The 26,721-nt window shown below is 47.2% G+C and overlaps 1 protein-coding gene across 6 annotated transcripts; it reads left to right on the top strand.

The window, feature by feature from the left end:
* Positions 1 to 242: 242 nt before the first annotated feature.
* On the top strand, positions 243 to 19,743 carry LOC144101783 (manganese-dependent ADP-ribose/CDP-alcohol diphosphatase-like). Of its 6 annotated transcripts, none has more exons than XM_077634989.1 (7): positions 245 to 393; positions 4,995 to 5,547; positions 6,189 to 6,251; positions 7,133 to 7,271; positions 13,239 to 13,510; positions 15,690 to 15,970; positions 16,778 to 19,743. In XM_077634989.1, exons 3-7 carry the CDS (start codon positions 6,244 to 6,246, stop codon positions 17,146 to 17,148), a joined length of 1,071 nt encoding a protein of 356 aa, XP_077491115.1. In that variant the 5' UTR covers positions 245 to 393; positions 4,995 to 5,547; positions 6,189 to 6,243; the 3' UTR covers positions 17,149 to 19,743. The 6 variants fall into 6 exon arrangements, with proteins under 6 accessions (XP_077491117.1, XP_077491115.1, XP_077491120.1 ...); XM_077634990.1 differs by lacking the exon at positions 245 to 393 and adding an exon at positions 2,224 to 2,394; XM_077634991.1 differs by lacking the exon at positions 4,995 to 5,547 and having other exon boundaries at positions 243 to 393.
* Positions 19,744 to 26,721: the final 6,978 nt, after the last annotated feature.

Below are 26,721 nucleotides of genomic sequence, written 5' to 3'. Positions count from 1 at the left end.
AAGTTTGAAAAAACTCCTACACAATGAATAACATTGCTTGCGTGAATTCAGTGAACTTCTGGCCATAATCACCGTTGCTTACAAACAACAGCCAAGATGAATATGTTTGTTAAATCTGATGAGCGTAAAACAGAACGAGACCGAAACTGAAACCAACGAAAATGAACAAACTGCAATATCCCGTCGTGCTCTAGGCGAGGTCAGTGGGGAGAAGGAAGGCGACGGTCTCTTCGCTATGCCCCAGTGATCAGATTAGATTCAACAAAAAAATTCTAGCGCGTGTCGGGTTGTCGGGGCAGTTCACTGTTCGCTCAGTGATCGCGAGAGGCGTACGATTGCTCTGCCAAACGCCCCAGCATCCGCCGCCGCTTAAAATCACTCCGCGAGGCTGAGGTGAGTTGCCGGCCGCTCGAGCCCCATTCATTCATTGGCACTTGACGAAGGAGTGGAACCATTGCATGTGGATTATGTGGACTATGCGCACAGCTGCTTAAGCGTGTGATGCCGTACGTGTTACGCCCCGAGAGCGTGTCTCTCAACAGTAGGGCATTGTTCGCTAGTATCGGAGATTCGTTACTAACATCGCCGGCGTTTCGAGTTAGGTTAATCGCTGATTGAGTAGCCCGCTCCCTCGCGCAGTGCGGCTGGCTCGGGGCCAGAACACATTTGGATATCCTGTTTTATTTCATTTATTGATGTCGCGCGGCGCTGTATCTGTGACCTTGAACTTGCTGGAGCATTCCTGGTTGCCTGGTCTTGTCATCCGCAGCTTGTTCGATCGCGTATCTGGGTATGTCGTGTTGGAAGGGGCCCGGATAGCGCATATCGCTTGGCGTCGGGTTGACATACACATACCGCCGGGGTATCGGTGGTTGTCAGGAAAGGCGCTTGCGTTACTTTTCGTCACGATTAACATTTTCTGCCCACGGTCAAAGACGGGCAAGTGTGGCCAAGTGCGGCGCGGGTTGCAGGAACCAAGTTAGAGCAGTGTGTGATGGGGTAGCAGTTGCAGTTGAAAAATAGCTCCAGAATGCAGCGGAATGCAAGGCCATGTCACAATCGCTGGCGCGTTGCTGCTGGTCAGGCCTCTGCCCTCGACGTCTATTTTAGTGCTGGTTTGGAATGCTTGAGAACTAGCTGTCTGGAAAATAGAGAAAAAATAATAAATATTGAAAGACGGAGTGCGCGGAGCTGTACACTGAAAGCTCGTTTTTTGGGAAAACAGGCCTTAAGGCAGCTGGAAGGCAGGAGGAGGAAGATGAGGGAATGAAAGTTGAGTTCATTTCATAAATGTAGCGTGCCTATTGCTAGGGGTTATTTGTGCTCGATAGAAACAGTGTGTGCACTGAGAACATTTGCTGACCATCGCTGTCACAGAAACTTGCGAACAACTCTCCACTGGGGAAAATCAGCTGACCTTGCACACGTGCAAATTATTCCACATATCCAGCACTGAGGTCAGCTCATGTTTCGCATTGGTTGCCTCACCTACCAGAGTCGAGATACAGCAACTTTCTGGTTCTTAAGAATGTAGGTGTAAAATAGTGCATGAGACACACTACTTGGTGCCATTGCTCTTGGGTTCAGGTTTCTTTCGTTGTTAGCGATGCAAACTCTCCTAAAGTGCGCTGTCTGTTGCCTTTTCCACCTAGCTGTGTTGAGTGGGAGGCTTTGTTTGTTCATTTGCAGTCGGTCGGTGGACTCCAGATGACAAAGCTAGAAACAAGAGAAGCCTTTGTTGTGTTACGCTTCCATGAAAGTATATTAGGCTAACTGTGCCGCACTTGGTCATGCAGTCTTAGTATCTGGTGTGACAAGGCAGTAAGTTATAGGATTCTGTTCTACTTCTTTGAGACTATGAATGTGCAAAACAGGGCTAGCCTTTTTTCACAGTCAGCCATGCCGTTTAGTTAGTTGTTACACAAAACTGATTTGTTTCATGACGCAGTTGGCTTAATATTTGTTTTTTTCTGAAATAAAATTTGGAGCTTTCAGGTAGCGGCACAGATTGCATTGTGCTAAATTTCCAGGAAAGTATAGCAGAAAACATGGTGAACTTTATGACTCACTTGACTGTGCAGTCTAGTTCAGCACGTAGCATGACAAGGAGATGAAGGATGGGCCCTCTATTGTATTTCTATTTCATAGAAAGTAATGCGCACAATAAAGTTGCACACAGCTGGCCATGTAGTCTAGCCAAGCACAAAAGGAAGGTTAGAGTTTGCATTGGGTTATGCTTCTCTGAAATTGCACAAGCCCGAGGTGACGTTATGACGCAGTTGGCTTTAGTTGACTTTCTCGGTTCTGAAGCAGTCAGTTCTCCCTTTTTACAAACCGCTTGAAGCCTGACCTTTTCTGGGGCTCTTTGGTATTCCTCGCCAGTTTTCGCAACAAGTAAGTTCCCATGCTTCATAGCTCGTGAATGCATATACGAAAGGCCCTGCACCTGCGGCTATTTATGCAAAAAATGGTGGACGTAAATTCTTAACATCCGATTTGAACAGCTGTGTGAATTAAGCTGTGTTTCCTTAGTGTGGTGATCCTTGATTCATGGACACAGTCTGGAACTGTTGGCTTGCAGACTCGGTGCATCTACATAGGGCCGAAGGTTTTTGATCAGTGCAAGTTAAAATGTGAATGTGTGATGCTCCTCTATGCCTGCACTGAGTTTCATGCATGGCACGCAAAATGTAGAAGATACGAATGCGCAATCCTTTTTTTCAAAACTGTTGTGATTTGTGCTGCTGCTTTGAATAATAAATGAAAAAAAAAAAGGCCAGTGTTAGGCTAGCTTCCTTGAGTTACTTGGTAGATAGATGATAGAAGAAAGGGCGGGGGGTTCCTTGAAGTGCAAACGTGAACAAAAGGAACTCACTTCATCTGGTGAAGGCAAGATTGTTAAAACATTGGTCAAGGGACGTAGGTGTTGCATCTATTTCAGTGAAATATTTTTTAAATGAGAAAACACTATGCGTGTCATCAGCAACAAAACCCACTGTCCACCAGAAAGAGTGGCATCCCAAAACCCATGTAGCCTGGCAAAGAAAAAAAAAAATTTCTTCCAAAGGTGCGCAGAATTCAACCTGGGACTTTCAGATCACGAGGCGAACACACAGCCCATGGGCCACAAAACCACATTGCATCTTGGCGAACAAAGATGAACTTAATAGATGCGTTGCCTCACTACTAACGAGTAGGTATGTCATTAGAAAGAATGGGAAAGAATAAAAAAAACATTCAGAGCACGTCATCATCATCAGCCTGACTACGCCCGCTGCAGGACAAAGGCCTCTCCCACGTCTCTCCAATTAACCCTGTCCTGTGCCAGCTGCGGCCACCCTACCCCTGCAGGCTTCTTAAAAGGGCTCTAAAACGCCTTCCGAGGAGAGCACATTAACTCACTTAATCACTGCACTGTGTTGCAATGAAACCAGAGCCAAATAATACTCTTCTACACGCAGCAGACAACCCACAATCACGCGTCAAAGTTGGCGAGCCCTTCCCGGCGACTTTTTCATGCTCACACCTTCCTCCATCCCCCGCATCTGCGTAGACAAGGGGAGAGGTGGCCATTGGTTAGATTCGTTCAGACGTCAGGCAGCTACCGTGGCCGCGGCCAATAAGCCGCTTAGCTCTGGTGGGTCGGGAAGCTCCACTCCCAGAGGGGGGTCGGCGAAGAGTGCATACCTTCCAGCGTGCAAAAAGTGACGAGAGGAGAGGAAAAGGCGCGAAGGTGCTGAAATTCTTATTTTAACTACAGATAACTCAGCTTCTACAAAGCACATTTAAAAAATCCTTGATGGACACTATTCGTGAAGCGGCGTGCTTCAATATCTCAGGCATGCCGCAACTTTATTAGAGCCCCCTTAACAGCCCCTTTAATCTCATCTGCCTACCTAACTTTCTGCTGCCCTCTGCTTAAGTGGCCTCCATAGTTTATTTTTTTTACAGCCAGTAATTCAAACCTTTAGGTCATATGGTAAGTTATTCAAAATTTTAGTGTCTGCAATCCATAGCAGCACACTTTCACCACAAATATTTTCATCTTGTTCACTGGTATGTTTAGTTGCCATTTCTACTACAGCAGTACAGCAAGTTCTTAGTATGAGAGAAAGACATTAAATACTAGTAATTTTGTGCTAAAGAGCATGCACTGTACCTTTATATTTCAAACTGTCAGGGCATTTGTGTGCCTGATTAGCCAGTGCAACAAAACTGCTTAGTTCTTCCCCCCCCCCCCCCCCCCCCAACAAACCAAACACAGATCTTCATGGCAACCTTGTGGTCAAAGGCTGCAGTGCCTGAAATGCATAGGAGAATGAAGATTAGAAGCTGTACAGATTGTGCAATTTGGGCTTGCTGTGTGTCATAGACTTGTGAGTTCCAAGTTGAAACAGGGCTAACAACCACACTGTAGGGAGCTTTATTTCTGTCTGCAGGCCTGCTGATAGAGTAATTGGTTCATGATGAAACAGCTCCTTTTTTTGTAAAGGGGTGTATGAAAAAAAAAACATTTGGAGCTATATTTGTGGCTTTTCTTCTGAAGATTGTGATGTAGTTTGTTATTTTGTGTTTTGGTTTAGGCCGAATAAGGAAGAAACTGTCATTCAGTTAAGAGCATATTTAACAAACCCCACCTGCAAGCTCAGCCTCTCGTGTATGAGGCCTTGCTTATGGAGGGATTGCCGTTTTGCTAATAAGTATGTCAAGGCATGTATTGTTTCCCGGAGTGGAGCAGCTGCTGATATTAATTGACTTTGACACCATTGTCATCAACCAAATCTGCTTCGTGCCGTGCATGAATTCAAGTGCAAGCGCAGAGGAACACGTTTGTTTGGCGTAAGTGTGGTTGTGTTGCAGCGGAGCGCCCGCTACGCTTTCTGTCCACGATCCCGCAGCTCCCACTTTCCGTGCTCACGCTGTGATGAGAGACACGGCAGAGCTGCTTTCACACCCCAGGCGGGATTTTTTTTTTCTCCGCGTGTGTTTTCCAGAGAGAGAGCCAGCTGCAGCTCACACCCGTGCACAAAACAGCAAAAGTTTCAGGAATGTCATCCTTGCATCACCGCAGCGCAGTTCAGCAGCAGCTGTTGTTCGTTTTTTGAAGCTTTTTTCCTCGTCGAGCCTGCAAAATGCAGTGGTCAGCCGCAACAAACCCCAGCAGCCCTTCCGTCACGTGTTCAGCGGCATGCTGCCCAAAAGAAGACGCGCAACACAATGGGCGGCCTGCTGCCAGTGATGTATTTGCTCGCCACTTGCATCAAGAAACCCACTTCAGCTGATGTCGGCACAAGCAGCAGCAGTATCGGCGGAACAAAGAAAATGCAGTGTGCCCCTGCCCACTTCTTCCAGCAAGGTGATAACGTCTGCAGAGGAGGAGGAGGCCTGTCTCGACCCTGGCGGCTGTGTTCCGCAAGCGAGAAGGAATGATTGGCGCTGCTGTGGAGTGTTGCTTGAGTGTCCTAGTTTGACACAAGGGTTTAATATAAGCCTTAAGAGGTGATGTTAGGGCTCATGAGAAGGACTTGGAGAGGCTGGCCAAGCAAGGTAAATATGTGTCTGGCGGCATCTGTGGCATGCCTGGGCAGATGCTGCCGCCTCTTGCCAATTTGCCGATTGCCCCATCTGATGATTGTTTTTCCAGGAGGCTGGAGTTGGTCCATTGTTGGTCCTCTTTTGCCAAGACCTCTGAGTGTAAATTGTGAGAGAAGGAAGGTGGTGGTCATAATGGCTGGAATGAATGGGCTTGTGACAGGGTCAATGGGCGAACAAGCACTCAGAGGGTCTGTCTGGGATTAAAACTTTCCAATGGGTCCAGTTTTCCTATTTCACCACTTCAACAGGACAAAATTTATACCACGTATTGTGTGCTAAGCTTTTTGGTTTGGTGAGAAGGTGCCACCTTTCTGCAATTCGTACAGAGGGCCTGTGTTCTTCAGTTTTGTGTAGTTTCATAACAGAGAACCTTGTTGCCACACTTGCAAGTGCAAAAGCTTTACAGTGTTGGCTTATGACATGCACCAAGGGCATGGTGACTGCTGAATCCCTTCTTTTCCCCTTTGCGGTAACATTCCAGCCCGCTGTTGCCGCCTTCCTTCTCTGCAGTACTCTTTTGAGGCTCTGATTACAGTTATGGGGCTCGCATAGAAGCCCAACATTTCTAACAGGTGAATTGGTCTTGTTTGTAGGGCCTACATATTCCAGTGTCTCGGACTCCTGCCAACAGTTCGGAGCATCAGGTTCATGATGAGGTAAGTAGTCCTTTTGTGTGCGCTGTGTGGCCTGTGTTTGGTTGTTTATTTTGATTTACCCCATGGATTTTTTCTTCTACTGGTTTATGCGATGGAGCGCAAGCATAATGAGGTCGAAGCATTTTATGAAGTTCATAACTTGGGATTCAGATGGCTTTGTGTTATATTGTCTTCCAGTATTCGTCAGTTTAAAGGCTTGTTTGAGTGTTCAGGTTAGCTTCTCTTTTTGGAATGACTTTGATGCAAGCAAAAGAATAAAAAGCCTTTTCCAGTTGCCACGGATATCTGCAAGGCATCTAGCAGATGTCCTGCGGAGGTGAATTCTTGCATTCATGATGGATTTAAGTTTATTAATGCGTCTGTTTTCATTCTCGGTTTTCAGCCGCAGCAATGACCGCTTCGAATTAGTTGCACTCTAAAACAAGTGCGCGTCAGGTTCAGTGGTCATAAAAGTCGTGACAGCCTGTTTGATGTGGTCTGCACCATTTGACTCTTGTAGCCTGCTTTATGCCGTGTCCTGGTGTAAGGTAAAAGATAATAGAGAAAAATACCCTCACGCTAGCAACATGCTTAAGCAGCCAAGACCTTCTTGCACTAAAATGACAACCTATTTTATTGGTAACATGCAAAGGCAAACTTGCTGCGAATACAGAATTCTTGCTTGCAGGTAATTTTGCAGATATAAATGCCTGTCCTTTCGACGAATCACCCATATTTGTGTTATATTTTCACCTGATTTGTGACCATTGTGTACTTGGCACTCAACCATTCGAACATGATCCTAAGTCCTCTCTGCTTTCATGTCAGAGATGCTTTCTAATTGACTTTTCAGGTATTCTAAGCCTCACCTGTTGTGTGCGTGTGTGACTTGTTCTCCGCAGCAGCGTCCCTTCGTTGTCGAGTGAGAAGCCTCTGCTGACGTTTGGAGTGTTGACGGACGTCCAGTATGCTGACTGCGATGACAAGCCAGCTTGGTACGACCCATCGCTCATACGCTACTACCGCAATGCCCTGAACCAGGTAAGGTCCCCGAGCTGGCTCGTCTACACTATGCGGCTTGTGCTTGCATTATTGCTGTGCTGCTGAAAAGCAGTTATAAGCACTGTTCTTATTTACAAGATTTATAGAGACTAAGGACAATGCCGTCCAATTTTGGTTCATGGTAAAAAGTGTCAGGGTTTTAACTCTGTCAAAGCGATTATAGTGGGAAAGCACGGGCTGTATTAGTGGATGAAGAATATGGCGTGGAGTGCACAGCGTGAGAGTGGGTTGCAGTGTAACACGAGGTGTGTTCAGCTGCGGCGATAGCCTAGTGCTCTCGCACAGCAGCCTGCGAAGATAATTTTTGTGCTGCCGCGGGTTCAACTCCCAGTCGTGGATATTGATTTAATTTCTATTTTAATCTAATGTGGTGTCGCTGTTGCTAGGCAACGGCACAAGGTCCAAAGATGACAAGGTTCTTGGTCAACGTTGCTGATCGTACGAGTGCTTTCACACTAAAATCTATTTTATTGCTCTTTCTGGCTGTGTTGGTGTTCATCCAGCAGCTAAAGAAGGCTCCTTTGCTGAGAAAATTTGCATTTAAAAATTTTCCCGGCACTTCATTCAAACTTGTGACTTCTACACTGAAAAGAACTCTTTTGGCACTCTGTTCGGATGATGTATAGCTGGGAATTGTAGGGAATGACAAAGTAGGTTAGTCAGTGTAATCATTAGCCCCCCCCCCTTTTTTTGTTCCTACTAACCACTGCTTATGTGTGACACTTTTTTCCAACTTGACTTTGCTGGCATTTCTGAAGGTACACCTTTGGTCATAAGTCTCTGGGCCGCGCGGTTTGCTTTCGAGTCGCACAGTGGAGCACTCGTGGCACCCCTAAAGACCACGAAGTCTCAAAACGTGAGCACTAGGGTTTTCCTTACCTTCAATGTGTGCTTGAAAAGCAAACAGTCTGGCTCAGAGACTTGTTAGTGCACAGGACGAGAGCCAGTAAGAGAAGTAGCTGGAACGAGCACCGAGCACAACTCCAGTCAATTATTGTTGGCAGTAAAAATTGGTTCTCTGGCCTCTGTCTACCTTTCGTAACGTTCGTCCGGCAGCAGAAGACTCATCGCCAAGAAATATGGGATTTAAAAACCTTCTCAACAATCGATTTAAACTCGTGCCGTCAGTACCGAAAGGAAGGGTTGCCAACATTTCAAAACGAATTTAAATAACTCCTAGGATCCATTCCAAAAAAAAAAAATCAATGTTCATGCAGTCGTTTTACCTGCGAAGTGCAGCCGGTAGTGGCAACACCTGTATTTCGTTTTTTTGGTCTTTACTAGATTATGTAAATGCTCAGTTCTCAGTGAGACTGGTCTCTTCATGATTAGAACGCAGTACCGTATTGATGCAGACCAGCTTCTGTTTGTCCTAGGTGCATCCTTGAAAATGATGTAGTTTGGAAGGCAAGGTTGCTGCGTAGGGTTTGATTGACCACAGCCAAGTCTCCACTCGTCTCTGGCTCATTTTTTTCTTCTTGAAAGCTGCATATAATTTTGCTGGTGATCATTTACAAGGTTTATAACGAGTTTCCGCAGCTGAAGTTCCTGATCAAAGTTGTCTACTCTGTGATTAGGCCCTCGTTGGTCGCTTTTTGATATCTGGTTATAAACGTGCAACTGTGTCTCTAGAAATTTCTTATTGAGCATATTAGCTTCTAGGTGATCAGAAAAGTATCACAAGCTTATTGAGTGAGGGTTTACTAAGGTGCAAACCTTTCCTGGCTCAAGAGTGGTGTGGACGGAAGTTGTGGACAGAAGTTGCAGGCGAAAGTTGTCCACACCAGCTATCAGTCATAAATTGTTTGGTAAATAAAACAAAAATGTAAAAGCTGATTAAGCAACAGCTCATAAGCAACATATATGTAATTGAATAAAAAAATTAGAAATCAATAAAAACAAACAAAATAAAACAAAAATAAGAATAAAAATAAATAATTCAGGGGAGCACTTAAGTCACCTTACACGCATCAAGGCAAAAGCCCTTGTGTCATCCTGTTGATCGCTCTAGCTCAACACGATCGCCTCACGCTTTTCAAGTTAGTTTCGGTTTCAAGTTACGGCATACTATACCTTCGTTATATCCGGTTTCAAGTTATGACATACTACACCATCGTTATATCAGATGTGTTCGCTATATCCGGTTTCAAGGTACGACATGTGCCTTCTAAAACACCCTCGTTCCATCAAACTAGGTGGCCGAGTGGTTAAGGCGATGGGCTGCTAGTCCATTGAGCTCTGCCCTTGTGGGTCCGAAGCCCATCCTCGTCGAAATTTCTTTTTCTTTCATTTTATTTGATTGACATGGGGGAACGGGCACTTTCTGAGGTCAGATTTTTTTTTTTTTTTTTTTTGCAGTGTGCTCTGTTTTGCCTAGCAACTGCGGATGATGTGCTGCCTTGGCGTTCGCCTAGGCAGTTCCTGGGATGTGTCATGTACCCTTTAACCTCACATCAGGGGAGCGCAACTTCTGCTGATACCAGCGGATTCTGTTGGCTTTGCTATCGGCTCCGTGGGTGTGTCCCCGATTACCCAGTTTCCTTTTTCTGTTTTCCGAAAAGGGCACAGCGATAACACGTGGTGAGGGCCTTGCCCCTTATCTTCAACATGGCGTGACTGCGAGCAACGTGTCCGAAAACAACTCTGATAAGGCATCGTTAAAGCCTTTGCGGAAGCCGTTCTGTTGACCATGCGAGCCACACGTGTGCGATACTCTCCACGTGCTTTGTTTATGGTTGTGGTCGTCTTTGGCAAGGGCTGCAGTCATTCAAATACTTTTTAAAAGCATGTGTAAACATGGTCCTGAAGCGCTCTGCAGACAAACAACTTTATAGGAGGTGACCGTACTTTGAAGCGGTTTCTGTCTTGCTCTATTTGTTTTATTTTTGGCACCATTGGCTGCGTGTAAGAGTTTCTGCAGAGTATATCCTCTTCAGGTACTTTGTTGACATCTCTGTGTGGATGTGACCTGAACGCTGTCAAATCTTGCCTTTAGACCTTTCCAAAAATTACAGGAGGTGTTTAAGATCACTCTTGTGCTTTGAATGCAAAAGCATTGTCTCATCATGAGCTCTGTTGTAAGGTTTATCAAAAATTTCTTGCTTTCTAACCTTATTAGCGTTCACCTTCTTATTAGGTTCACCTTTGTATGCCAGGAAGCAACGTGATTTCGTGGCCTAAGGGTCGCATGCTGGCCTCGCAATCTGAAGGTCCTTGGTTCATTTCCCTGCACCTTCAGGAGAAATTTTCTTTTTCTTTGCTGTAGACGTCACTATCGTATGGTCTACTGCTGACGCCATGCGAGACAATGGTGTCATCACTGGGGGGGTTTGGACCACTGTTGCTAGTCAACACTGCTGGGTTTCCTTGCCGATGAGCCATGTAATGCTTTCGCATTAATAAGGACTGCCTGGATGTTGCTGCATTGCTTGCTGGGCTATTGTGTGCAACCTGCACTAGCACGATGGAAGTGGCAGTGGAAGCAGTTTTCAAAAGCCCAGAGAGGAGCTTCGACACCGTCTTAACCCGAAGGAAAGGTCTAGACAACATAAAATTTCCCCAAATGTGGATACAGTAAAATGCACTGAAGTCGGAAAAATCTTCTGCAGAAAGATGCTGAGTGAGGGATGCAAAATAAATGCAGGAATCCAGGAGCCCTGCTGCGGCTCCAGTGACTGTCAGTTTTTGTTTGCTTATTTTGCAACTATAAACGCTTTAAAGTGCCTAAAATGTGTTCATTTCGTTGCATAACAACAACTTATTATGGCAGGAAGAAGTCAAAAAGTTGACTCAAAATATAAGTCGCATGGATACCTCCTCTCGTCCTGCCTGGCCATGTTATGTAGTTCCCCGCAGGATGGTATGACAATGTGCAGGGACCCCGGAACAGAGGGGAAAAGGGGGGCGGACGCCCCCCCTCCCCTCCCCCCCTCGTTTCCGACTGCTTGCACTTGGATCAGATTTATGACAACTGAAACACTTTCAGTTCTAGGACTCTTTTAATGCAAAGCACAGTGGGGTTGAGCTGCTTGGCATTGTAGCCAGTTGTAAAGCATTTCGTGTATGAGTAACCTAAGCCAGTCATGCCCCAATAGAAGTTGACTGACTGACCCGTGTACATGATCATGATTAGCAGAATTTAAACAAAATATGCACAAACTTTGCACAAACAGAATTGATCACTCCACGTGCGTAAATCTTCCCACCTACAAAACTTCCCATTTCAATTCGTTTTAAATTACTGTGAATCTTTGTACCGTTTGTTCCTTCACACTCAAAACTGCCGGCACGCAGCTTTATTACCGTAAACACCGGACTATAGGTCGGACCGGAATATAGGTCGACCCCCTAACTAACCAATTCTAAAAATGAAAAAGATCTTTTTTCAATGGGAAAAGTACCGAAAGACATCCTTACTTTGAAACAAATGCGACTCGAGAGGTTGCACAATGGTGACAGTATTTAATTTCATTTAAATGCTGCTTGCATGTACACCCGGCAAATTTTTTAACAATATCGCGCACCAATCGGCCCGCGTGTTTGTTTCTGGCACAGGCAAGTACGGCGCCGTAGAGCAAAGCTCTCCTCTTCATGAATCGCCGCAACCAGGATGGCGAGCCTTTGAATTGCGCCCTCGTGAGTCTAGAGGCACGCGCGATCTCTGCCGCTTTCACGCGGATGCATTCGGCAGTCACAGGCAGCGATCTTGCTCGCAGCGCAACGTTTCCTTTCTATTCTCGATACACTACGCAGCTTCTGCCTCCGCCAGTACTGAATGCTCTTTTCGGATACTCCAAATTCGCGCTGTGCCGCCAGGTTCCCGTGAGCTTCCTCGTACTCAATCGTGTTTTTCTTGAAGGCGACGGTAAATTGCCGTTAGCTTCCGCTTTGCATCTACTGAAACGCAAAATGGCGGCACTGCTGCTGATGGCGATGGTGATGGAGGCTGTTGACTTCAGCCACCCATTGTCGCAAGACTTCCGTATTTTTTCCGCCAATGACCGGTATATAAGACAGGGGTCGACTTTTCACCATGGTTTTTTGAAAAAAAGTTCGACCTATATTCCAGTTTTTACGGTATTTTGTTTTGTAATGTGAGGTGCGACCAAACTTATCTCCGTTGATAGTGGCCATATGCAAATGCTTCCACATTTTTCCACATTGTAGTAGTTGCTTTTGGTTCTTTATCTCAAAGGAACCTTGCCACCTTTAAATTGAGCACGGCCAAGAACTGCAGGCATTCAGCTCGATGACTGCTGAGCGCACTTGAGGCTATCACCACCGCCGAGTCATTCAGTTCTTAGTGGGGGCGAGTCGGCCCCTTGAACAGTTTCTTTTGGAAGCCTTTTCGTTGTCTTCCTAAACTCACAATGATACAGTCACAAAGCCAGCAGTCAGGGGCAAATGGAATAAAAGGCAATAAAACGGCCTCCTCACGTGCGGCCCGTCCGACTAGTGGCAAACTGATTTCGGATTCCGGCACACACCGAAGGTTGACGACTGGGCGAGTTGATACTGATTCATCTTAAAAGCAGCCAGAAGACACAACACAGGAGAAGAGACGAGCACAAGACGAGGCTGCACTAACAACTGATTTTATTTTCTTGTGCTCTTCTCTTCTCCTTTGTTATCTTCCGGCTGGTTTTAGGATGGATGCATGCCGGAGGTTGCCAAAAAGTTGTTCTCGCAACTGTTTCTCTTACATGTCATTCGAGAAAGTGACTGCCAGCATCCAGGTAAACGGCGGCAAATTCGTCCCCTTGCCACCCACACCTTTCGCGGTTGCGCCGTTGTTCCCAAGCCTGCCTTGCGTACACCTGTGTACATGCTGGTGAATTGATGGTCAGTTCAGTGGGAGAGTAGTAGTTGGCCTAATGACGATAATGAACCAGCCGGCTCACACCAGTGGCTCCATGTTCTCGCACCATTCTCACATGTGCAACACAGGTGGAACGGGCGTATGCCCACTGGAGCCGGATGCCGGGCGTGAGCCTGGTTCTGCAGCTGGGCGACCTTATCGACCAGAACAATGGAGGCTGCGGTCGTGGCCTGGATCGAGTGCTGTCTGCCCTGGGTGGCACCCTGCCCACCTACCACACAGTGGGCAACCACGAGCTGTACAACTGCACCCGCCGGGACCTGGTGCGCCGATACGTATGCCCCCGACTGCTGCCCGACTGGACGCCGCCTTCCACGGACGACCCTGTCTTCTACTACAGGTTGGAACTGGCAGGGTCTTTATTTAAGGGAAATGAGCACGAAATGGAAAGCAACCAGCAGGGTGCAGGAAGTACTGTGGGGTTCGGAGAATGTCTGCTGTTGCAAGGCTGTGTGATAAGCTTAAGTGTCATGTGTGCAAGACACAGGCATGGCCACTAGTGCAACCAGAAAACTGCAGCGCTTTCTATACCAAGCACCGTATTTACACGATTGTAAGTAGACTCGAATGTAAGTCGACCCCACAAATCACATTTCCGAAAAATAAAAAAAACTTCAGAAATCGTTTAAGCTTGGCCTTGAATAGTTGAACGCGATAGCATTATCCAACGGCCACCGTTTATCGCCAGCCGCTATCAGCTGCCGCCGCTATCAGTAGTCACCGGACTACTCGTCCTCACTAGCGCTGCCGTCGTGATCACTGCTGCAGTCCCACAGCACATCGTTCTAACGTCGTCGTCCAGCGAAATCCCGCACTTCGCAAACAGCCACATCACGCCATCGCGTGGAACAGCTGAAAATTTTCCTCGCTGCAGCTACCACACCTGTATCACCCATTGCGGACGTCGAACTCGCGGCCCGGTTACCGCGGCTTCTTGGCTTGAATGGCTTGGCTTGAAACTAGGCATGAATGGTGTCAGCTCTTCCTTCGGCTACCGATACTCCCCGGCACCGCTGCCGTTCCGAGTGGGGGTGCCGCCTCGATTGGAACAGCGGCCCTTCCATCAACTATCAACGCTCCCTTGAGCGTTGAACGCGCATTTGAAAGTAAAAAGAAAACTTGGACACTTGAGCTTCCCTTAGAACGCGATTGCGTTATCGGGCCGGCACCGCTTATCAAGAACCGCACGTGTGGGGTGCCAGTTCTGCGTGTTGACATAGCAGCTGCTCAAGGCCAGCACCAAGAGCGATGCGACGGAGTCACGCAGCAAAAATGCAACCACACTGTAGCATGCCTGATATCTCATTTGTCTTGCCTTTTCTTAGAGTGCGATGTTTTCGTTTCGATTGTAAGTCGACCCCCCACTTCGGATTTTCAAATTTTATAAAATAGGTCGACTTACAATCTTGTAAATACGGTACTAAGCAGATGGAAGGAGGTTGCTGCTATAGACAAGTCATCTTAAGGTTGAAAAGGCCATGTGATGTCAATTACTAGATGCTTATACGAAAGCAAGAGTAATAATTTAATCATTTAAGAATAACTGTGATTGTTATGTTGTTACTGCTGCATTGGAATGACTAGTCAAGGTAGGTGTACAGCAAGCGTGGACACTTACCCAAGTTACTCGGTTACTCGGCAGTAACTCTGGTAAGCTCGGGCAAGTTCGGAGGAGCGTCACGCCAGCTGCGCGAGAAGTTGCTCGGCAAGAGCAGCATGGGTCGCACAATCCCTACAGGTGGCTGTGACAGGAACAGCCGCCTGCCGCCACTCCTAACCGCTGCTCCACTGCACTGGTAGTGGTGTGAGGACTCGCCGCCATCTATGGATGTGAAGCAGAGAATGGCCAATTCTGCATGTATGGGCATTAACCCGCAGAGCTCCAAATGGTATGCGGTTTGGTGACCAATGCAAACTAAGTTACACAAATGCACGAACCGCAAACACACCAATGGAAACAACAGTAATGCACAATGCTTTTGCATTTATAGCACGTAAGCAGACTTAAGTGCCCCCGGTAGTTTTTCTTTTTTTATATACCTTTAAGCACAGCTACGAGGCTAATGAAATGGCCTGAAATCGAATCTGAGTCAACGCAGTGAGTATGGGAGGAAAATGATAGGGGTATATAATATTAAGAGACAGGAAGAGAGCAGAGTGAGAAGAAATGCTATTAATGATTTCCCAGCATGGATTGAGAAGAGATGTGAGTGGGCAGGGCACATAGTGCAAAGAGAAAATAAGCGATGGTACTGCAGGGTGACGGAGTTGATTCCAAGAGAAAGCAAACGTAGTAGGAGCAGCCTCATTGTCCGATGTTATTGAGAAATGCACAGGGTTAATTAGAGCTCTGTAAAAGGGGCCTTCATGCTACCAGAAATGCAGCCTGCCTCATGGTGGTGGTGGTAGTATGCGTATGTAACCCTGAAATATCTGCACAGCACTTCTTCTTGTATGTGCCAGCATACAGTCAGACATCGAGCACTGCTATAACTAGGGCGACCTTGGTTTTTGTACAGCTTCAGCCCTGTGCCAGGCGTGAAGCTCATCTCGCTGGACTGCTTTGAGGAGGGTGTGCTGGGCCGCGATCCATCGGAGCCACGGTGGCAGCAGGCGGCAGAGCTGCTGAGCCGGGTTCATGGCACCTGGGACCGGGGTGCCTGGGAGTGGCCAGATGCTTTGCCAGGGCTGGAGAAGCGCTTCATCGACTCCAATGGAGCACTGAGCGAGACACAGCTGAAGTGGCTTGGCACGGAACTGGCGGAGTCGGATGCAGCGGGCGAAGTGGTCATCGTATTTGGTGAGGGCTCCTGTCGTATTACCTCCTTTTCAGGCCTGGTGCACTGAGTAGCGTTAAAAGGGCCTTTGGAAGAGCAGTTGAACGAAACTATAATAAATGCCATTTGCAGAATCCGACATGTCAGCGAAAGCACTTTCAAGGCATACGCTAAGCAAGGTTATAAAGAAACCTGAAGCACTGGCCTTAAAGAATTGCATCTCTTTCACAAGGTAGAAAGAGGAAATTAGGAGAAAGGAGGTGCACAATACAAGTGTGGAACTGTACTGGGGCATTCATAGAATTTAATGTCTGTGAACATTTCAGAAATTGGAATTCATTAGTAAAATAAATGTACTGTACTGCCATCTCATACATACTGCCGTAGCGCACTCGCACCAGAGGTGCAGGCGGCAGCAATATGCACCGTGCAATTAAGGCTTGGAGAACTATATTTCAAGGATTGCTTGCCATGCTGGTCGTACCATTATGTGGCCACCCTTGGCGGGCCCATCTGAATTAGCTGGTCCAAGGCAATTCGTGTCTGAATTAACATTTGGCTGCGACCACTTCGACACTTCTTATTATCCGCATTTTGGAATTGCCTTAGTCGAAATAACAAGTAGGGGGTGACAGAGTCAGACGGGTGGATGACATCGGGAAGCTTGCGGGGATACAGCGGCCACAGTTTGCGCAGGACAGTGCATTTAATCGGGGGTCAATGAGAGAGGCCTTGTTCCTGTAGTGGACATAGTTGGGTTGATGATGATGAATTAGCAAGGTTTTTACTGTACAAGTGCCATAACTAACTGGTGCTGCTGCGCCGCCCAGGGCACCTAGCCATCTCTCCAGCGAGTGCCAACTCTGACTGCCTGCTGTGGAACTACCAGGACGTGATGGACCTGTTTGAGGCGCACCCCTGCGTGGCACTGTACCTGTGTGGGCACACACACCGGTGCGGCTACGCCACCGATGCCCGCGGCACGCACTACATGGCACTGGCGGGCATCATCGAGACCGAGCCCGAGAGCGTGGCCTTCTCCACAGTGTCCGTGTTCCCAGACCGCATCGAGGTTGTCGGTTCCGGTCGTGAGGAGAGCCGCACCCTCCGGATTCGTTCTATGGAGAAGGCGGAGGAGGAAGAGCTGTCCGCAGCTTCCTCCGCGGTTGTGCCACCGCTTACTGTTCGGGTGGCCGTGTGAAGGACACTGGGGTAACAGACGGTTGGGTAGCTGTACAAAATTGATGGGGTTGGTTGCCAAGAATTTCATCATGGGGGGTAAAGCCGAAAAAGAGGCGCTGAATGTAGGTTAATGTGAATGTAGAGTAATGTGACTGTAATGTTGAATCTTGGCTATCCAAGCCTTGGTTCAGCACCTTCATCTGTAATATTTGCACTGCATCCTTTTTTCTTGTTCTGTTCCCTAAAGCAATTGGTAGTGCGGGAGCCATGCTAGTCTTTCATCCGCACCACTTTTTTTTTTTTCATGGTTTCCTGTGCCCACTCTTTCTCCATCATGATTTTAGTGACATCATCAGCACGCGCAAGCTGGCATTGCAGGGCCTGTCTTGGGTTTGCGATTTTCGTTGTTGTGCTTTGTTTCTTAACATTTTTTCTTCCTGCCTTTATCTTCTATCCAAGCATGGAGGGATCACTACAGCTGCCTTCTCTGTGTGCATTTGTCGTTTGCCAAATGAATTCTCTACTAGACGAGTTTTGCTTGAAATACTTGCTAGCTCCCTTCTCACATCTACATTGCAAAGCACGGTGTGCAGGTTCTGTTTGTTGCTCTTTTTTTTTTCTTTTTCCCCACGCTGGACTTCATTCCAAGTTTCTTGCTGGTTTTGCAGTAATCGTCATTTTTTGTGAGAAAAAAATTGCGTGAACCTTTTATGTACAAGACATACACTTCACACTAAAACTCTGTTGCAAACTAGGGGTCATTGCAGATAGGATGCTTCGTAAAAAGTACATTTGTGCTTCTATTCTGTATCCTAAAATTCTGGCCGGGCACCTTTGCTGAGACAAAGATATAGGTAATACCAACAGTACGGGGTTTTCGAGAAATTGTGGTTCAGTCTGTGTCTGCCGAAACACATTATTTGGACAAGATTTTTCTCTGGCTACTCTTTTCTCCTATCTTTTTTCTCCACTGTCCTTTCTTTTTTCATTTTTTGCAGGAAGCATTGTATTCAGCAACCACCTCTTGTGTATACATAGTGCCTGTGCTGATAAGCTAGTGCCAGCGTTTGTTTTGATATGCGTAGCACGCCTGTAAATAGAGAGTATATATATGTGGAAGGTTATTATCCACGAAACAACCTAGAGTGCAATTTCACTGTTGTCGCAGGATGTGCAATCATGTACACAAACTGTCTTTCAGGCAATGATGCTGTTAGTAGTAGCAGTCATCCATCTTTGTATTACTAGTTCTTAGGAAGCAGCTTTCCTAGGGATCTTTATTTTCCTTGCCTTCTTGCATGGGTAGTGTGCTTGAATGTACCGTTGGGGGCAAAGTGTCAAAAAATTTGCATGCAGAATAGATCGCACACACTGTCCTGTGGAAGTCTATATTTATCAAGAGGAGGGTTGGAAGAGATTGTGACAGATTTGAGGCACAAGTTGTGACTAAGTTTTTAATGCAGACCAAGCGACTCTTCAAGTGTCGATGTCATGTCATAGGTTTTGATTTTAAATTGGGCATTTACCTGGCGCGCAGTGCAGATGCTGCCCAGGTTGGCAGTGAAGTGAGTACCCTAGAGACTGTACTGTAATCCCAATGAATGTGCCAGTGGAATGCGCTTTTTAAAAAAATGATCATGCACTATGGAAAGCACCCACAGAATAGATGCTTTCATATGGCAGTGTTTTTAGGCATGTGCTACAGTAATATCCCCTCAGTTCTTTTAGTGAGGAGATATTACACAAATGGTTTTATAAAATGCCACAATGTCATGAAACCATAAGTTGCACATAAATATCAATACAAAATCATCTAACATGATTATGAATGTAGTGCAGAATGTACAACACACAAGGAGTGACATGCTAGGGTCCTTTCGCATTCTTGCACTTTAAGCAGCCCCATGCAAAGCTTAACTGTGGCATAAGTCGTTACTTAGAGAAGTCTTATTGCTGCTAGCTTTAGCTTGGCACATGGGAGCAAACTTAAATGTCCGTTTCACACCTGAATAAGTATGTGTTGTGCAGTTTAGCACAGTGAGATTGCATGCTGTGTGTTCAGCCCACATGTACAGCAAAGTTAGGTGGCCTCTTAATATCTAAGTAGTAGATTTGTTGAATAATGGGATTTGGGGTACTACAATGTTTTTGACAAGGAAGGGAGGATGGCCTTGGCTGTCGAGTGCCAGTTGGGCACTGTATCATAGTAGGGTAGACCATACTCTAGAGCGGCCATTTACGTTTGTGTACGTAAGTTTCTAGCTATAATTCTGCAAGAGACAGTCACCTGCACTGATTAAGCTGTTCACCAGTTTCCAGGCTCTCACAAAAGAGTGTTTCCACGGTAATGTGTTGTGACCAGTCTTAGCACATTCTGAGAATGCAAAAGCTATGCAAAAGCTGCTTCACATTAATGTATGTATGTCTGCAAAGTGTGTGCTTCATTCTTATTTATTGTCATTGCATTCATGTTTAAGCATGTCCTCCAGTGGGCATCACTGCCATCTTGCCTTTTCATTGCATGTAATGTGGGGAAGCACGAATCTCAGCAGCTGTAGTTGAGCACTATTTTGTTCCTGTTTTGGTCTATTCTAATAAAAATGCTCATATTAAAGTCTCTTTATCTGTTTTTTCATGTGCATTTTGGGAACTGAATGTTTCCCTAAATGCACAGTCAAAATGGTCATATTTCATTCCAGTCACTGCACATATTATTGCACAAATGTTTGAACAGTATGTTGATTGACTGCTAATATAAGCAAAAGTCATTATTGCACTATGTTCCTGCACATTCAGAGAGTGAAACTCATTGTATACACTAGTTATTTCTCGCATTCTGCAAGCATTTGGGATGATTGTAACTGCTAGTTTCCAAATTTGCTTTTTGGATCTAAAATTAAAGTTCTCCAGGCAAATTTTTTTTTCTTTTCCAGGCAATTTTTTTTTCCTTTTCCGATGTGAGTAAAATATGCTAGAATGCTCGCAGTTCTTCTATACGCAAGAGATGTTCGATAGGTATTTCCTCGTTGGCTGCAGTTCCTTTAGGATGTATGATAATTGACATTCTTCGGCTCATTTCTTCGTTCGCGCGTCACCACAGCCACCCCTCGGTTGCGATTGGGAGCGTACACGGGACCATAACTCGGCTCGCCCAGCTTTGTTGCTGCTACAGATCCCCATCGATTGCTTGCTGCAGGGGTCCTGCGCCATCTGTCGAGTGGAGCCAGAACTTTGCGCTCAGCATTCCCAATTGCATGACTCGTGGCACCACTATAAAAAAAAAATGTGACTACCTCTTATTTTCGGACAGCACACAATGGCCTAGACAGAAAACACAAAACCATTCGCACCCGTTTGCGTGTTGCAAGGAGAACAGAGCGAGCTGTAAGTTCGATGCTCCAAATGTCTCTCAGATGCCTTATGCGTGTTCGTGGTGGACGCGGTTGCATGTTTTCTTGATGCATGAGACATTACAATAGATTGATCACCATGTGGTATTTGCCTACGAGTGCTAAATAATATAAACTTAATTTCTTCTGTCATGCTCTACCAGTTTCATCAACCAATAAATGGCTGTGACATTTCGGGGGCTAAAGGTAACAAGCATATTAAAGGAGTCGTGAAGGAGCATCGTGACAATGTAAGGAGGGGAATATCTCCTTTCATTTGTCACTCTAGGTGGTTCATGAGAATCTGCGGACGCCATTGGCTAGAAGGGGTCCTTTGATGGGGGGAAAAGGCGCTTCGTTCTTGAGTTGTATTCGACTATAACAAAATATTGGGGCTGTGAATATCGGGGATGGTGGGCATCCTGTAAGAGATTAAGCTGCAAAGTACTGCTGGTTGGAAAAGTCATCGCAAAGAACAAGATCAGCATACGAGCAAGTCGCATGGCCATCGCCTAGTGCACGCTCCTGGATAGGCTGGTGGACCTCGTACTGCTGTTGGCCCTGCTCCCGTTCCGAAGCTTCTCCAAATAAACCTCGCCTTTCAGTGGGAAAATTTCAGGGACCCAGTGCTTGAAATAAGTTTGTTTTGTTTTATAGTTCTAATTCAGGCTTTATAGTAATGGTTGGAAAATGATAATAAACGATGCTTGTTTGAAATTTTAGACATATTTTTATGGTATAACAGCATTATTTTTTAATTTTTAACATTATATACAACACTTAATAATCCGCATAGAAATGTTTACTTTCAATATTAAATGTGTTTTCTGTATAATATGCCGTTATGTGTTCATTTTAAACATTAATGTAACATTCCAATGCAGCATATTAACTTTACTGGAGCTTGCATAACATTTTCATAATGCTATTCTGATATTCAGTGCCACCTAGCTGGGCTGTTGCTGTCGCAAAACTGAGCTATGCGTGCACACAGCAACACTGGAGTAGTTATTGCGTCACTGTTTTGCGAGTGCACATGAATTACGAAGTGGGGGGCCTAGACGTCATATAACGCATGGAAACCGAAGTTCTGTTGTTCATTTATGTGTCAGTGCACATGCAATAACCAGCAAAACCAGAATTTAAAAATAACCTAAAGACTGGTGTTTGTATCTCAAACGCGCGCCCTCATTCAATCGATGGCTTGCACTGAAGCCATACGAGTGTAGCACGAGTTTGTATATTGTTTATCATCACCCGCACTCACGTGATATCAAGTTCCCCCAGGCAATATTTTGGCCGAAATGCCATCACGAAAACAAACGTGCCTGTGGGATATGTACAGTCGACTACTGCTTGAGAAAACAAAACTGTCTTTGCTGGTGTCTGATGCGGAGCAGTAGTCCGTTACAGGAAATGGCAACATGTTGACCAATGGCTACAATATATGGCCACCCCCGCCAATGACCGGGAACTCCGGATCAGTAGCCGTGCGCCCTAGCCCGTTCGCGGCGGCTGCGTTTCGGTGGAGGCAAAACACTAAGGCGCCCGTGTGATGTGCGATGTCAGTACATGTCAAAGATTCCCAGGTGGTCGAAATTATTCCGGAGCCCTCCACTAGGGCACCTCTTTCTTCTTTCACTACCCTCCTTTATCCCTTCCCTTACGGCGCGGTTCAGGTGTCCGCCGATATGTGAGACAGACACTGCACCATTTCGTTTACCCAAAAACCAATTTTCATTTCCGACACCGGCTTTCATCCTGCACGAAGAGTGCGTTCCTGACCTGGTGTGCAGACGCGTGTGCGTATGAGCTCCAGCCATTTTTCCTATTTTCACCGACTTTTTATCTTCCGCTGAATTTTATTGCCTCCCGAAGTTCAGGAAGGTGCCCGGCACCTGTCCAGCCCATTTTCGGGACCGGCACTCCGTTTTTGTGACCTACATGGCCGCTTGTTTCCACCGAGCCCAGCGCCAAACTCGCTAATACCCCTGTTACACGGGCGTTTTCAACGGCAGTTCAGTTGATTCTCAGTTGAACTGAACGGCAGTTAGCGGTGTTACACGGCAGTGCTAACTGCCGTTGAAATCTCAACGGCAGTTGAGTTCGACTGAGATCGGGGATACCAGTTGAACGGCCAACTGACAAGATGGCGACCTACAGACCGAAAAACATGCCCTCTTACTGGATTGTCTTGGCTCAGTGTGCTTCGAACCCGCAAATTTCTACCGCAAAGCAAAAAGTACACAAAAATAATTGTCACTATAGTAAAAAATATATACACTACGATCATTTACAACAAGAAAAAATGCACGCACTGCTTTTTTTCTTATTTAAACTTCGCTCTAGACGCGAGGACATGTGGTTAGAGTGCTAACTGAACTGAACGCGAAGTGCCAAAGTGCTCGTGTAACAGCTGGCGATTCCAGTTGAGTTCAACGGCAGTTGAAATCCTTAACTGGCGGTTAACTGAACTGTCGTTGAAAACGCCCGTTGAAAGCTGCCTTGCCGCGCTCCGTCACTGCCACGTCTCGCTCTTGGAAGATTTTACAGTCACCATCCGCCCTCGCGGGGGCCTCAATCTGCGTGCCTGAGGCGAGAACGCTCTTCGCAGAGCAATCACCTCAAGCCTTGATTTGACCTACTCCGACACCGCAGAGGACCGCGTTCGGGTGAATTTCGTTCACAACACCCTCAAAGTTTAGCACCCCGAACCGGGACCGCGCCATTACTTATAGGAAGCTCCAGGCAATCATCCTGGGTCCGACAATTAAGTTACCCAGTTTCCACCTATTTGGCCCCACCAGGCGCATACGCCCGAGGTATCATTCACCAACGATACGTGGATGAGACGCAGGAGGAAATCGTGAAGTACTTGACACCCCAGAATCCAGAACACTGCATTCTCTACGCCTGCCGTTTAGGCAAGACCTAATGTATCGTCATCACTTTCGCAGGGACCAAGGTCCTCCGCCAAGTCTCCTATGCCGGCAGTGCTGTGCGCTGCTACATCTTCAAGAACAAGGTGGAAGCCTGCCTTAACTGTCGCAAAACGGGACACCGATAGGACGTTTGCACGTCTCCCAAGCTCTCCTAGTGTCCTCACTGCGGAGCTCGCGACCCTGACCAGGCCTATGAATGCGCCCCCACTTGTGTATATAGTTTGTTCTGGTCCTCACCAGACTGTTTCCTCCAGGTGTAAACGCCGCTACAAAGTGCCCGCTGTCGTACTGCAACGCCAGCTACACGCTGCGAACTCAGACAGTGCCTCCACCTGCCATCGTTCCCGATCCCGGACCCGTCGCCAAGGGGATGAGAACACCTCGGTCAAAATGTATTCCGACCGCTCCTCCTCCTCCTCTTACCGGCGCTCCAGCCGGAGTCGCTCACAGTCCTTCCCACCCCTGGGCTCCAGGTTGCCTCCTCGCCGAGAGTCCTCCACGAAAAATCAGGTCAGCTGGGCAGTCGCGGCTTCTCGCTCTCAGCAGTCTGTCTCGCGATTCAGAGCTGCAAGCCCTGCTCGACGAGATATATAACAGCCCTTAAAGCTAGCAACTATAGACTACAGCAAGAAAACGCTTCTTTAAAACGTCCACCCTTTGCACCCGATCCACCATCTCAAACTAATCCTACTCTACCCCTTCAACCTGTTCCCACCACCTCACCTCAGGCGCCCACATCTACTCCCCCGCAACCAAAAGATACTACCTCCAATCCTCCCTCTAAGTGGAAAGCTACCTCCCGTTCAGAACGATACGTTAATTTTGCCGACCTCGAGGAAGTTGAGGCTCGCCTACAAGACAATTTAGAGGCTAAAATTGATGCTAAGCTCGAAGCGGAATTTGCTATTCTCCCGACAAATCCAACAGCAAATGCACCAGTTCCAACAACACACAGTAGCAAATCCAACAACAACTTAACACCCTCATGCAACAATTCCAAACACGCGCCACAGGTCTTGAAGCTAGGGTATAGGCACCGGCCACCCTCCCTACTACTCTGGCTAAGCCATACCATCGCTTGCCTCCCGCTCCAGCACCCAAACCCATCTAGCTTCAACTACACTTCACCATGGCGCCCCACCACCTACTTAACGTGTGACAACGGAACTGCAAGGGGTTTCGCTCCAAGCGAGGCAACCTGCAAAAGTACGTCCAAAATTCGGAGATCCCCCTGATATCATCGCCCTCCATGAAACTCATGACCCCAGTAAAACTACCTGGCTATAAACCATACTACCCCCTAGATTTCACCGCTATTTTGATTCAGCGCAACCTGCCGGCCGTCCAACACTCCTTAGACGACGTTGGCGTAGACAGCTTCTTGCTAGAATTCCTCGGTCGTAAAAGGGGGCGACCAAAGCCTGTTCATTCTTAACCTTTATGGCTCCCCAAAAGACAGAAGACACGACTTCGCCCCCTTCTTTCCCGTGTCAACAAGCTCGCGCACCATCCAGGTCTCCTGATTGTAGAATATTTCAATGCCCACCACCCCGCTTGGGGTTACCGCGCCGCCAACCGAAAGGGTAACAATCTGTGCTTACGGGCACAGAAACTGGGCTTCACCCTTGTAACTGACCCTCACGCTCCCACCCGCGTAGGAAACAGCGTGTCTGTTGACACTTCACCTCATCTAACATTCTACAAAAACGTGCGGATTGATCAGTGGCTCAACACTGGGGATACCCTTGGCAGTGACCACTATATCCTCGCGACCACTCTCAGCACGTCCCCGTAGCGTCGGAAAGGTCGCCCGAGCCTAATCACAGATTGGGACAAGTTTCGTTCCCTACGTGCTCAGGACGCCCCTACCCGGATTAATAACCTGGGCGAGTGGATCTCCAATCTCCAGGCAGATATGTGTCTGCTACTGCTCAGGAATCACCTGCCACGGCTGATCAATCTAGTACAGACAGCCGTCTCCTCCACCTATGGCAGACTCGCGAAAGCATGCAAAACCGCTGGAAAACACAACGCCACAATAGAACGCTTAGGCATCGAATAGCTCAGATAGACAAACAGATTGAGGCGCACACTCTCTCATTGGGTGCCCAGCAATAAAGTCAAGTTCGTGACAACATGCGTGGCCAGCTCGGGCTAAGCCGCACCTGGCACCTTCTCCGATACCTTTTAGACCCGGACGGTTGCAAAGCATCCCAGCGAGACAGCATTTCCCGCATAGTCCAACAACACCCCGGCTCAGACCAGGAGCATCTCAATGAACTTCGTGTCCGGTATCTCAATACTACTTCCCCGGACCCTCTCTCCCCCTACATTGGTGGTGCCAACCCTACCCTCGATGCGGAGATTTCGGAACCTGAGGTAAGATTCGCTCTTACTCTGTTCCGCCCTAACTCTGCCCCGGGACCGGACGGCATTTCCAACAAAACTCTCACTAAGTTAGATGACCCGTCCATTGAGGATCTCACTGCCTTCATGAATGATTGCTGGGGAGAGGGTGAAATCCCTGCAGCATGGAGACATGCAGGCGTGACTTTCATACCGAATCCAGGCAAACGACTAGCTCTCGAACACCTCCGCCCCATCTCCCCCACTTCCTGGGCTGGGAAACTGATGGAACACGGCATTCTCAACCGTCTTAATCAGTATGTTCAAGATAATGATACCCTGCCTCGCACCATGATTGGCTTCCGCTCAAATCTCTCTACGCAAGACATTATGCTCCGGCTCTCTCGAGAGATACTGTGCCCCTCTACCAGAGCGGGCACATAGGTTATTCTAGGGCTTGATTTAACTAAAGCATTTGACAATGTCTCGCACGGAGCTATTCTCGCTAACCGCTCACTACTAAATCCTGGTCACCGTACGTACGAGTATATACGCGCCTTCCTCTCTGGTAGTACAGCTGAAATTAGCTTTGGCTCTCTCCTCTCTGACCCTATAATCTTCGGTAGCAATGACACCCCCCAAGGATCCGTTCTCTCCCCTTTCTTTTCAATGTCGCCTTGCTCACGCTACCTTCAAAATTAGACGCTATCCCCCGGCTATCCCATATTTTATACGCAGACGACATCACCCTCTGGGTTTCAACAGGCAACGATGCTGAGGTTGAATCCGCACTTCAACAAGCAGTGGATGTCATTGAGCGCCACGTAGCTGGAGCCGACCTCTCGTGCTCACTTCAGAAGTCCGAGCTGCTGCTCATTCGAGGTCAACCCGGCCTCCACGGCCATCCTCCCATCT

This window comes from Amblyomma americanum, chromosome 8 (assembly GCF_052857255.1).
Source record: "Amblyomma americanum isolate KBUSLIRL-KWMA chromosome 8, ASM5285725v1, whole genome shotgun sequence".
NCBI lineage: Eukaryota > Metazoa > Arthropoda > Arachnida > Ixodida > Ixodidae > Amblyomma > Amblyomma americanum.
Note: the sequence above shows the minus strand (reverse complement) of the source record. Positions and strands in the feature narration are given on the sequence as shown.